At 43.7% G+C, this 13,771-nt stretch overlaps 1 protein-coding gene across 2 annotated transcripts in view; it reads left to right on the top strand.

Annotated features, from left to right (window-relative positions):
* Ptprb (protein tyrosine phosphatase, receptor type B) overlaps positions 1–13,771 on the top strand; it is a 113,776-nt gene that overhangs the window by 67,378 nt on the left and 32,627 nt on the right. For both annotated transcript variants that reach the window (XM_013350347.2, XM_005358042.3), the window contains 8 exons: positions 702–965; positions 1,845–2,108; positions 2,511–2,780; positions 5,225–5,488; positions 7,110–7,373; positions 8,843–9,124; positions 10,436–10,714; positions 11,250–11,399. In XM_013350347.2, coding sequence (XP_013205801.1) covers positions 702–965; positions 1,845–2,108; positions 2,511–2,780; positions 5,225–5,488; positions 7,110–7,373; positions 8,843–9,124; positions 10,436–10,714; positions 11,250–11,399 — 2,037 coding nt within the window. The remainder of the gene's footprint in view (positions 1–701; positions 966–1,844; positions 2,109–2,510; positions 2,781–5,224; positions 5,489–7,109; positions 7,374–8,842; positions 9,125–10,435; positions 10,715–11,249; positions 11,400–13,771) is intronic.

The following is a 13,771-nucleotide window of genomic DNA, read 5'->3' as shown; positions in this document are numbered from 1 at the left end:
ATCACTTAGCCAACCAATGGCCTACCATTACATCACTCAGCCAACCAATGGCCTACCATTACATCACTCAGCCAGGCAATGGCCTGCCATTACATCACTCAGCCAACCAATGAACTACTATTACATCACTCAGCCAACCAATGAACTACTATTACATCACTCAGCCAATCAATGGCCTACCATTACATCACTCAGCCAACCGATGGCCTACCGCTACATCACTCAGCCAGGCAATGGCCTACCATTACATCACTCAGCCAACCAATGAACTATTATAACATCACTCAGCCAACCAATGGCCTACCGTTACATCACTCAGACAACGGCCTGCCATTGCAGAATATTGGTAGATCAAAAGCAAGCACAGTGAGGGAGGGAGAAAAATGTGTCTCATTTTTCTTTGCTGTCTTCTTGCACTAAGGCATAAAATTATAGACATCTTGTTTTATCTTCTGATTGAGATCATAACTCATTTTATAATTATATTCTACCAACATGCAGCATATGAGATTTATGTCGGGGGGAGGGAATCACAACCTAAGTAGTTGCTTTCAATTTTTCTTGTTTAATTATGCATGAAGAAACTCAAGGTTTTTCAGGGGGTGAGAGATGTTTGGCAGATCCTTGAGCGTGAGTCATAGACGGTGTAGGTAAACTTGATCAGCCGTGTTCCTGAAATATCTTCCCATTTTTCTCCCCAGTCCCAGAGCCTGTGAAGAACCTCACACTTCGCAACAGGAGCACCGAGGACCTCCATGTGACTTGGTCACTGGCCGATGGGGACGTTGACCAGTATGAGGTCCAGCTGCTCTTCAATGACATGAAGGTCTTTCCTCCTATTCACCTTGTGAACACTGCAACTGAGTATCAGTTCACTGCACTCACACCAGGGCGCCATTACAAAATCCTTGTCCTGACCATCAGTGGCGACGTTCAGCAGTCGGCCTTCATTGAGGGCCTCACGGGTAATTGGAAGTACTGTTCTTCAGCCTGAGTGGACGCAGTGATGTATGTAAGGGGTTAGATAATGCAGGTATTTAGGCTAAGACTTGGAGACATGAGGGATTGTAAGAAGCATAAAGTTGTCCTGATAATGACAATGACATTGTAAAGGCAGAATTAACAAAAGTGCATTATGCTGTAGAGGTGACAAGGACCCTTTTAGGTGACAACACCTAAAGGGCATGCCTAGTTGGGTCTTCCGGAATGCACAGATTATATTATATATTTAATAAATAGCTCTGCTGCTGGGGTGTCCGTTCTTTGGAATTCTGTTAGGCACTACCACACTTATTTAATAATTTAAATTGACAGCTTATTGGGGGTCGGTACCACAGCAAAATATATTCTGCCCAGACTTCATAAGCCAACAACTCGTTACTATTATCACCATTGATAGGTTTTCCTTAGGAAGAAAGTTACAGAGGATAAATACTTTGCCTATTATCACATAGCTAGTAAAGAAGAAAACCAAGTCTTGGATAGAGACGATCAACTACCCCTCAATATATCGCTAGTGTTTTTACTTCTCTCATTGGCCTGATCTCCATCTGAACTTTCTCCCCTTAACTTCTGTTCTGGCAGAAGAGTCGGGGGAAGAGGGGAGAAAAGCAAATTTGTATTTCTTTCTTCACATGCATTCTTTCAGTAAATGATAAACGATTTTAAAAAAAAAAAAAACCTGGCCTGGGGAGGTGCTAGGGAGAGAGCTCTAGGCTTCGCGCAATAGGCAAGCACAGTAGCCGCGAGCCACATCCCCAGTCCAGCTTGGAAACTTTAGGTGAATATCCCCATGGTTCATTCATTTCTTAAGTGATGGTTTTTAAATTTATTTTCTTTTTCAGTTCCCAGTACTGTCAAAAATATTCACATTTCTGCCAACGGAGCCACAGATCGATTGATGGTAACCTGGACCCCTGGTGGTGGGGATGTTGACTCCTATGTGGTGTCAGCGTTCAGGCAGAACGAGAAGGTTCAGTCTCAGAGCATCCCGAAGCACATCTCAGAGCACACTTTCCACAGCCTGGAACCCGGAGCCAAGTACAGGATCGCCGTCGCTTCTGTTAGTGGGTCCCTGAGCAACCAGATTGACGCGCATGGGCAGACGGGTGAGCTCTAGCTGGTGAAGGCCCCGATGGGAGAGGGCTCTCTGGTTCTCAGTAGTGGACCAGTGAATGAATAGACTTAGCAAAGTGGTGAAAATGTAATTTAAAACTAAGTGTGTACAGTTTTATGAGTATTTCTCGTCTTTATATTTTTTATTTTAATAGTTTTTTAATTAAATGTGATTGAGGGAAATGTACACTTGCTAAAAATTTATTTCAGATTTTATTTATAGACAGAAGTCTTCAGAACTACGCACTTTTCAAAATTTGATTTTTTTCCCAAATTATTTTTAAGAAAGGATAGCGTAGTTTTGTGCACTTTTGTTTTACAAATTTTTCCTTGATTGAATATTTTAGCCTAAATGGTGGAGCCTGAGTTTTCTAGCTTCTCTTGTTTCTTTGCAGTTCCTGCGCCTGTCCAGGGAGTCATTGCAGACAATGCCTACAGCAGTAACTCCTTAACGGTAAGCTGGCAGAAAGCTGCTGGCTTGGCAGAAAGATACGATGTCCTGCTTCTCAATGAGAACGGGCTTCTCCTGAGCAACACGTCAGAGCCAGCTACTGCAAAGCAGCACAAATTTGAAGACCTAACGCCAGGCAAGAAATACAAGCTGCACATCCTAACTGTCAGCGGAGGCCTCTTTAGCAAGGAAGCCCAGGCTGAAGGCCGAACAGGTAATTAACACAGTGTCATGTCTTGGACCAGCTATCTCCTTGTCTACCATACTGTAGACGCTGTAAGGTGAGAGATGGGTGATGCTGGAAAAAGATGTAAAGCTCTTGACACTGTAGTCACACCCATTCTGACGTCACACTTCCACACCAGCCAGTCAGTGCCCATAACCTCAGTGCACCACGCTCCCATTCTGATTTATTGTGAAAAACTGTGCTATTGGTTTACCGTTGCTGAAGCTGACTCTGCTATACACTCAGTTGTTCGGAGCAGTGCAAATGTATTAGCATATAGTCCTCAAAAAGTCAGAAGCTTGGATTAAAATAAGATGTCAGGTGATGATAAAACACTTCCTAGGTTCCTGTTTCTCTCCCCTTCTGCTCCCCCGCCCCTCAACTTTTTGAGGATTCTCCTTCCAGGACTTCAAGTGGGTACCACAGAGCAGTTACCATGGTTCCCTACCACTGTCTTGTCTCTCAGCCTGCTCCATGGGGACTCAGTACTGAAGTTTTCTGCGTCTGTGTTTCTCTGCTGCTTCCTCATCTGTGGTCAGTCGCTTGGGAGTCCCTCCAACCAGCCAGAAAGAAAAAAAATCAGCTCTTCTCAAACCGGTCCAAAATCAGAAGCAGAGAGAATTCTTCCAAAAGCATTTTACAAGGGCAGCACTATGTTGATACCAAACCCAGATAAGGAGAAAACAAAAACAAAAAAAGAAGATTGTAATTGTAGACTAATATCTCTAATGAACACAGAAGAGCTCTAGTAAGTCTCGCCCAACAAACCGTTCATCATAATCAGAGGGTTTGTCTTATGGATGCTAGGATAGTTCCATATTCAAATCTGCATATAAGATCTCCACAATACAGAAAAGGCATCCAATGTCATCCAACCTCTGTTTATAATTTTTAAAAAGTGGGCAAATTGGATCTAGGAGCATAATGAAAGCCATACATAAGGAACACTTGGTCAACATCATACTGAATGAGAAGAAAGCTGAACTTTCTCCTAAGATCTAGAACCATGGTTTTCACCCTTCCTAATGCCGTGACCCTTTAATAAAGTTCCTCATATTCCGATGACCCCCTAGCCATACAATAATTTTTGTTGCTACTTAATATCTGCTACTGTTAATTTTGCTACTGTTAAGAACTGTTATATAAATGTCTGTGTTTTCTGATGGTCTTAGGTGACCCCTGTGAAAGGGTCATTCAGTCCCCAAAAGGGGTCGAAATCTACAAGACAGATATCTTAGTCCCACTACCTCATACGACATAGTACCAGAAGCCTTACTCAGACCTAGTTAGCAAGAGAAAGAAAGGAAAGGCAAAACCACACAAGCAGGATGAAAGTTGTTAAATTATCACTATTTGTGGATATATGATTTTACCTATTAACAAAGCCCAGGAGAGTCCACAGAAGACAGAACTGATAAACCATTCAGTAAAATTGCAGGATGCAAAGTCAGCATACAAAAACAAAAATGAAAACATTTTAGTGTATCATAGTAAAACTCCTAGGAAGGAAATAAAGAACAGAATGCTATTCATAATAGTTACAAAGAAAACAAAGTACTTAGAATTTGCCTAAGAGAGTGAATGGTCTCTACAATGACAATTACAAATCTCTGGTAACAGACATGGAAAAGGAAACAGGAACACAAAATTGGAAAGAGCTCCCACACTAGTGGAATATGAGGAAGAACATGCCTGAAATATCCACCACCTAACGTGACTTACAGCTTCAGTTCAGCGCCCATCAAAACACCAATGATAGCCGGGCGGTGGTGGCGCACGCCTTTAATCCCAGCACTCGGGAGGCAGAGGCAGGCGGATCTCTGTGAGTTCGAGACCAGCCTGGTCTACAAGAGCTAGTTCCAGGACAGGCTCCAAAACCACAGAGAAACCCTGTCTCGAAAAACAAAAACAAACAAACAAAAAAAATACCAATGATATGTACGTCTCATAGAACTAGAAAAACATTCTAAGATTAATACAGAACCACAACAGACAGGAAACTAGCTAAAAAGAATTCTTGAGTGGAAAGAGCAAAGCTAAAAATATAATACTATCTGATTTTAAAATACACTATAAAGCTAACGTGAGTATATCCTGTTGTCATGTGTCGCGAAGACCCTGCTGCAAGACCAGCCCCCTCATTCTCTCTAGCAGTTCTTAGATGGGGTAAATGTTTGGGTAGGCCAACTCAGAGCTTGTCTGGAGCACAAACCTATCAAAATCAGAAACAGAAATATCAGCTGGGAAGGGCTGTCGACAAGACCTCCCAGGGAAGCCCATACTGGGAGGCTTCTGTTCACATCTGTTGAAAGTCGGCATCTTAACTCAGAGCTGCTGTGTTTGGAGCTGAATGTGTCCACCAAGGTGTTGATCCCGGACTGGGTCAGAGACATGCCAAACGCTGACTCATTCTTGTCCCTTGGCTCTTGCAGTCCCGGCAGCTGTCACCAATCTGAAGATCACGGAGAACTCCACTAGACACCTGTCCTTCAGCTGGACGGCCTCGGAGGGTGAGCTCAGCTGGTACAACATCTTCCTGTACAACCCAGACAAAACTCTTCAGGAAAGAGCTCAGGTTGACCCGCTGGTCCAGAGCTTCTCTTTCCAGAACTTGTTGCAAGGCCGAATGTACAAACTGGTGATTGTTACTCACAGTGGGGAGCTCTCCAATGAGTCCTTCATATTTGGCAGAACAGGTAAGACCCAAGCAGTAAAGGCTTGGGAGGGAGGTGTCACGGTATCTCATGGTATCCACTGGCTCAGCCTTGATTTGTTCTTCCTTCCCTATTCAGTCCAGAGTGGAACTTTATATGAATATATGACCTTGAAACTTTGACCCAAACTTAGACTAGGCATGAGTTGTGTCTACTTAGTCTACTGGCTTCTGTTTGGAGTTTGTGAAAAATGAACCAACTTCCTCTATTTGCCAATAAACCATTTGAGAAGAGGGTTGTAATCCCTCCTGATTCTAGTCAAGCTATGCCCTGCAACTCTCTGCAAGAAATATATGGAAGGCAGAGTAGGTCACAGAAGGTCAGGTACAAATCACACACACACACACACACACAGTGACCACAGTGTGTTGGAAACATAGCCCTAGCTAAAAATGAACAAGACAAGGAAAATGGGAGACAAAAATCTTCTGGGCTAGAAATAAGTTAAATCTCATCCAACTTCAATGCTTTCTAATTTGACACCTCTTCTTCAGGGCTTTGAGGTGCCAGGCACATGACCGACTCCTAGAAAATGGCAATGATCAAGAAAGATTGGCTTCTGGCCTTAGATAGGCCCATGTTAGAGGAGAGAAGAGGGTCAGGGCAGCAGATTTTAAAGGGAGATGACCTTGAAAAATTCCGTGCAATGAGCATGTGTAGACCATGGCTTAGGAGGACAGGACACTACTTGAAACAGAGGGACTTCAGCTGAGATTTGAAGGTGAGAGAAGTGTGAAGGTGGTCCCCTAAGGACATTCAATGGAAATGTTCTTTTTGTCCACTAAAATGACTAAAAGAGAGCTGTGATGAGCTCAGACCATAAATAGTGTTGCCTACACGTTAGCATTGTTATCAGTATCCTTGGTCAGAGGGACCTGGACCATTAATACACAGATAACGGAAGATGCACATATGCATAGTAGTGCCTGACTCAATCCCAACACTCGGGAGGCTGCGGAGGGACCATTGTGGGTGTGAGCATTTGAGCTACATAATAAACTTCCACATTAGAGGGGGGAAGGGACTCTCAATGAATCATCTTTATCCAAAGAATTAAAAGAAAAATCTATGGAGTAGATATCATTGAAACTTATTTACATATTTGTAGAAAAGACTCTGACCACTTCTTTTCCTAAATTGAGGTTGTGCCCATACAGATTTTGACAAGGAATAAAATGACAGAACTGAGAACCTGAAGGCAAATGGAACAGTAAAGAAACACAGAGGGTGGTTATGGGATGGTAGCTGCTGGAGAGGTGGGTCAGACTAGGAGAAACTGACACCATTTTTCTGGGTCATGTGGAAGGTGACTGGTACATTGCTGCCTGATATTAATCAGGTCCTCAGTATTTTCTTGGACCTGTTTATTGGGGTGCACGTAGCCAGCACGAAGAGTTGCCAACTGCTTTGATTTGTTTCAACTGTCCCCATAGCTACCCCACATGAGCCTTGCTATAAGCAGGCTGACGCATCGGCAAGAGCTGAGTCCACAGTGCAAGTGGACTCAGCCATGTGGCCGGCACAGCCCAGAGTCTCACCTGCGTATCAGCATGGTTTCCCACCACGGTCTCGTTCTCAGAGGTGATCGTTTTTCTCCCTTCAGTCCCAGCTGCCGTGAACCATCTCAAAGCATCCAATCGGAACATGACAGATAGCCTTTGGTTCAGCTGGAGTCCAGCCTCTGGGGACTTTGACTTCTACGAGCTGATTCTCTACAATCCCAATGGCACAAAGAAAGAGAACTGGAAAGACAAGGGGCTGACAGAGTGGCGCTTTCAAGGCCTCGTGCCTGGGAGGAAATACACCCTGTATGTGGTGACCCACAGTGGGGACCTCAGCAATAAAGTCACAGGGGAGGGCAGGACAGGTAAGAAGCCCAGTCGAGTACTGGTGAGGAGTGACTTCTAGAGATATATTTCAATAATGATTTTAATGATAACATGGCTGGCGGGGGCGGGGGGGAATCAAGTACTTGCTGCTCAAGGAAGAGGAGTAAGTTTAAACCCAAGAACCCAAGTACAGTAAAGCTTAAGGAAGCATATCTGTAATACTGTGTCCTCTTAGAGCAAAGTGGGGTGGGGACATGGGAAGCTTAGGAGCCAGACACCCTGGCATACATGGGACAGACAACAAAGACACCCTGCCTCAGCTGAGTATAAAGACTAACACTCAGTGTTGACCATGGCACATGAACTATGGGATACATGCATGCTCTGTCTGTCTGTCTGTCTGTCTGTCTCTCTCTCTCTCTCTCTCTCTCTCACACACACACACACACTCTTTCTCTGTCTCTCTCTCTTTCCCTCATGGGCATACATGTATTCTGTACATAATGGACACACACAATGATAAAATAAAACCCCTCCATCTCAGCTTTGTATAAAAAGTACTAGGCTCTTGGTTGTGCACTGTCACTCACCTGCATGAAGCAAGGTAGGATCACTGAGCAGCTCAGCTCAGATCTAAAAAACGAGGGCAATGATAGAGATCACCACTGTGTCACTATGGGCTAGTCTCTCCTACATGCTGCTGTGCCTTGGGCATACACAGAAAATACCTGTGTCCCACCTTGGAGTCTGTCTTAGTTAGGGTTTCTATTGCTGTGAAGAGAGACCACGACCATGGCAACACTTATAAAAGATATATTTAATTGGGATGGCTTGCTTACAGTTCAGAAGTTCAGCCCATTATCATCATGATGTAACATGGCGACGACATACAGGCAAGACACGGTGATGGAGAAGTAGCTAAGAGTTGTACATCTTGCAGGCAATAGGAAGTGGTCTCAGTGTAACACCAAGGGAAGCTTGAGCAAAAGAGACCTCAAAATACACCCCCCACAGTGATATACTTCCTCCAACAAGACCACACCTACTCCAACAAAACCACACCTCCTAATAGTGCCACTCCCTTTGGGGGCCATTTCCTTGCAAACCACCACATAATCAGTCTACAAAATTATCTAAAATCAGACGCAGTTGTCTCTGAATCCCAGCCCTTTGCTTTCAAATCTGATGGAGTACTTTCCCACACACATAACCCATTTGGGATACATTCACGTTCTGTGACATCCTGGTAAGGAAACTATGATTATGAATATTTAAAGAAAAGACATATGTAATGCTATATATATATATATGTATATATATATATACATATATATATATATATAGTCGTATACAAGGTTGCTACGATAAAAGAAAGTTTCTGCATCTATTATTATCATGTTTTCTCTTCATACGTTAAAGTAGATGTGATGTCACTCAATGCTCTGAATCTCTATGCTACGTCATGAATTTGATTATGTGATTTTTTTTCATTTTATTTTATGTATAGCCCCAAGTCCCCCCAGTCTTTTGTCATTTGCTGATGTTACAAACACTTCCTTGGCCATCACCTGGAAGGGGCCCCCAGACTGGACAGACTACAATGACTTTGAACTGCAGTGGCTCCCCAGAGATGCACTCACGGTCCTCAACCCGTACAGCAACAGGAAATCAGAAGGACGCATTGTGTATGGGCTTCACCCAGGGAGATTCTATCAATTCAGTGTCAAGACGGTCAGTGGGGATTCCTGGAAAACATACAGCAAACCAATTTCTGGATCTGTGAGGACAAGTATGGCTTGTTTTGCTTCTCTTGGCATTCAGATGGGATGAGAGGATCATCCCAGTGGGGTTTGGGCTGAATCCATAGTCTCGTTTGAGATGGTTGGACTTGGATTCAGAGAGTGAGCATGCATATTATCTCCTGTTCGGTAGAAAATAGAATGATAGAGTCCTTCTAGGTTTCTGTAGGCAAGACTGGAGGATGGCGACAGAAGTCAGTACATGGAGGATCATGACTCCTTACAGTTACTTCCCAGCCTCCTCTTTAGCAGAGGTCACTTTAATTGAGTAAGAACTCTGCCAGCCAGTACGCTAGGTGGCTGTACGTGTTTCCACCATGAAAGCATTATAATAACTCTATGAAGTAGAGATTCTTATTTTCCTCATGGACACCTGGGCGGTAGAGGTGGAAAAGTCACTTGTCCAAAAGTGTTGATAAGTAGACTTTGCGTTCAGGCTGGGGGCTTCCCTTTTAACCCCTAAACTACCCTGCCCCACCTTCTGTTCCACCAGTTTCGGTGTGCTCACATGCATTTGTTTTCTCCAACCATATCAACGATTTTCTAAAGAGACAGTTCCATTCCTTTTCCTGGGGTTTTTATTGTTGTATTGTTTTCGTTCGGGTTTGCAGTATGCAAGAGAGAACCCTTGGCCTTACTTGGGCCAGGCAAGTGCTACATCCCTACTGGCATTTCTAGCTATTTCTCTTGCCTTTGTATTTATTTATCTATTTTTGTGTGTGTGCTCTCATGAGTATGCATGTGTGTGCATGCCACAGCACACATGGATGTGAAGGTCAGAGGATAACTTGGGAAAGTCGGTTGTCTTCTTATAACATGTAGCTTCCAGGGATTGAACACAGGCCATCAGGTTTTGCGGCAAGTACCTTTACCTACTGAGCATCTCAGGGGCCCCATTCTGACTTTAAACTTTTTCTGTTCGTTCATTAGTTCATTAGTTCATTTATTTTGTTGTTTATTTTGTTGTTTTTCAATACAGGGTTTTTCTGCATAGCCCTGGCTGTACTGGAACTCACTCTGTAGACGAGGCTAGCCTCAAACTCAGAAATTCACCTTTCTCTGCCTCCCAATTGCTGGGATTAAAGGCGTATGACACCATCGCATGGCTTAAACATTTTTTCCAAAGTGCAATCCAGTAGCCAGAAATTTTCCTTGATCCTTAGAAATATTTTCCCCCAAAGGCAATTCAATAAATTATGGGGACTGTTTGTGTACACCTCTGAGACAGTTCCCTCCAAAGGTGCTCGAGGAAGTGAGACTCCCACACTCCTGAGTTGTATTTGTCCCCTTTGCCCCTACAGAGCCAGACAAGATACAAAACCTGCATTGTCGTCCCCAGAACTCAACGGCCATCGCCTGTTCTTGGGTACCACCTGACTCCGACTTCGATGGTTATAACGTTGAGTGCCGGAAGATGGATACCCAAGAGATTGAGTTTTCCAGGAAACTGGAGAAAGAAAAATCTCTGCTCAACATCATGATGCTAGTGCCTCATAAGAGGTACTTAGTGTCCATCAAGGTGCACTCAGCCGGTGTGACCAGTGAGGTGGTTGAAGACAGCACCATCACGATGATAGACCGTAAGTGTCCCCCAAAGCTCTGCGTGGGCCCTCCTGTCACCCAGGGTAGAGGGCTATGCCCCTCTCTTGGTCATTTCCATCCCTTTTATTCTACTGCATGCTGTCTTCATGTGCACAGCCTTAGAGAAGAGAAGCTAATGGCTCCAAGAAAACAGAGACCTTTCTCTGAGTAAAGTTCTCCACTAGCAAGCAAGTCAACATTAAACCGCCCAAATGAGTTGGAATTGAAGTGCATCGCCTTGTCTGGTCTAGTTAGTCTATAACTAGTGGGGCTTTTAAACAATTTGGTGGTACCACCGGAGGAAATCCTGCCCAGGAGCCGCCTCTTCCATTATGCTTAAAGTGATACCGCTAATTGTTTTCTCTGCCTGCTTCTGTTCAGCAGAGGAGGAGGATTTCATCGTGGGGGGCTGTAATTGCACACTCTCTAGTGCACAAAGGCTGGGGTGACTGCAGACCTTCACCCCCCCTGACCTGTTCAGAGGGAGAAAGCAGCCTTGTGACCCTGCTTGGCTCCTTCCCCACCTTTTTCCAGGCCCTCCTCCGCCACCCCCGCATATTCGTGTGAATGAGAAAGAGGTGCTGATCAGCAAATCCTCCATCAACTTCACTGTCAACTGCAGCTGGTTCAGCGACACCAACGGAGCCGTGAAATACTTCGCAGTGGTGGTGAGAGAGGCTGACGGTAAGTAGTGATGAGTTAATGAACCAAAGACACAGAATTGCCTTCTTAGAGGTCACGTGAGGGCTCCTTCAATGACAAAGTTGGGAGAGTGTAGGGAATTAAATTTTTAATACTCATTTCTCTCTCTGCTGGATCCAGGGAGATATAAGTAAAGCTGATCGGAGGTCCTTTGGCAACAAATCCTGTTATCTTTAGGCATACTGATTAAATGAGAAGAGAATAATAAAAATAACAATAACAGTAAACACTGACTTGAAGAGAGTTGCCCACACTTACAAGCTCAGCACTCAAGAAGCTGAGACAGGAGGACTACTATGAGTTCAAGAGCATCCTATACTATATAGCAAGACCTAGCTCAAAAAAATATATAAAGATCATTTTCAGAGCCATTATTATTTCCCAAGCACTGTTGGAAACACATGAACATCCCCTGGGCTACCTATCAATCTTGTTGGCTCCAACTTTTTTTTAATTCTGCCATTATGTAGCAGTATATCTCAACTCTCTCTGTCTCAAATGCCTCTGACAGCCACCTACTTTCAAATTGTGCATCAACTCACAGAAATGCCCAAAAGCTTACAAGAGAGAAAAGATGTTCATTTGAATTATCACCTCCTTTACTGAATTTTGTTTGCTTGATCTTACTATTGCCTGTTTCCAGTGACAGGATCTTTTTTTTTTCTTTTTTTTTTTTATGTAGCCCAGTCCGGTCTTTCCTTTGCTTCATAGTCCAAGTTAAGCTTAGACTCATGAGTCTCCTGCCTCAGTTTCCCCACTGCTTGGATCACAGACATATGTCACCACACCCAACTTTTATTTTTTAACAGTATTTCATTATCTTAGTTTTGTAGGACATGCAGAGACTGCCCGGTTTCCACAAGTAGGACACACGCTATACAGTGGCTGTCACACCACTATACACAACTGAGTTGTCACCTTCAGAGTTCACTGTGACACACTCTGTCACGTTGCCTGTGGGGGTAATGTATCGGGGGAGGGGTGCATGTGTCCAAGTATTCCTTTGCTGTTCAGGGCCTAAGGGTCAACTCTTTCGAATAGATCCCAGTGTGCACAGTGACTCTGGTCTATTTCACTTCCCTTAGTTTTCTCAAAATTATTTAAGGTGCTCTCCATGAATTTTCTTAATCATCTCTGACAACTTCTGAGCCGAGTGTGGGTAAAGAGGCGTTTTTAAACAGCACAGACACCAGAACGATTTCTAGACTAAATGGTATTTTCTTTTCACTGGGTATTTAACAGTCTGTGTTGTTTTGCATTCTATTTAGTTGATGAAATTGGTTATGCATAATTAATTAGATAATTTCAAGGGTCACTGGTCCATCCCCAGTTTCCTCACACCCTGTAGTTGTAGACAAATGTGTGAGCCGCGAATAGTCTTTAATTAGACAGCCATGAAGATAACGTGTTTCCACATCACGTGCATCTAGGGCAGTGACCCAAAATTCAAAACCATCAGGGAAGTCAGCCTTCTGCTCCCCAGACAGGTGGGTTTCCAATACTGGTGTCCACAGACTTGCACGACGGTCCCTTGGTACCCAAAGAGAACAATCCATGCATATATACTCATCCTAGAGGCAATATTTTTTTCATTTCAAATATTGCCATCAAAATAATATCTCCATTTCAGAAAAGGTAAATTAATGACAAAACAAGAAGCAAGAAGTCATCTGTAGTCTGGGACTTAAGAACACTGGAGGCGGGGGTTCTCCTGGCTAAGGGGCGTGGCAGAAGGGATGTATAAAAGCAGAAACCCAGGAAGCCTTTAAAAGCTAGCTTCAGGGTTTCAGCTAGGTTTTTGGGAAGAGGAAGAGAGAAGTAAAAGACCCCCAAGTCTCTGTCTGGAGCCTTTTTAGAATGTGTATTGAGAATATAATACCAGGAGGACCTCAGTTCTTGGAATTAATCTCTTCTGGTCGATTCCTTCTCTACCCACAAATCTGAATCCCCACGCACAGAATAAATAAAATACCAATAAATCAGGAGAAAAAAATTCTAAGATATTCTCCTGGTGAGTGGTTCTTATTAAACAAAGTCCTAGGTGCTGTGATAAACCCACTTCTGGAAAGACATCGAAGACAGAATCCCATCTTCATAATATTTACCTTATTAAGTAAATGTTAAATACTTATTAAGTAAAGGCTTTTTCTTTTTCCTCAAGCAACATCAAAACTAATTCACAGCATTCAAACAGGCCGGGTGGACAACAGACTGGATGGATAGCAGGCTGGGTGGACAGCAGGCTGGGTGAACAAGGAGAGTATTCTGGGAAGTGCTCAGAGTGAGCAGACAAATTTGAGCCAGGACCAAATCGTATTCAAGATAAGAGAGCAGGGCCGGGCGGTGGTGGCTCA

This window comes from Microtus ochrogaster, chromosome 24 (assembly GCF_000317375.1).
Source record: "Microtus ochrogaster isolate Prairie Vole_2 chromosome 24, MicOch1.0, whole genome shotgun sequence".
In the NCBI taxonomy this organism is placed as follows: domain Eukaryota; kingdom Metazoa; phylum Chordata; class Mammalia; order Rodentia; family Cricetidae; genus Microtus; species Microtus ochrogaster.
The sequence above is the reverse complement of the archived record's forward strand: the minus strand, read 5'-3'. Positions and strand labels throughout refer to the sequence as shown.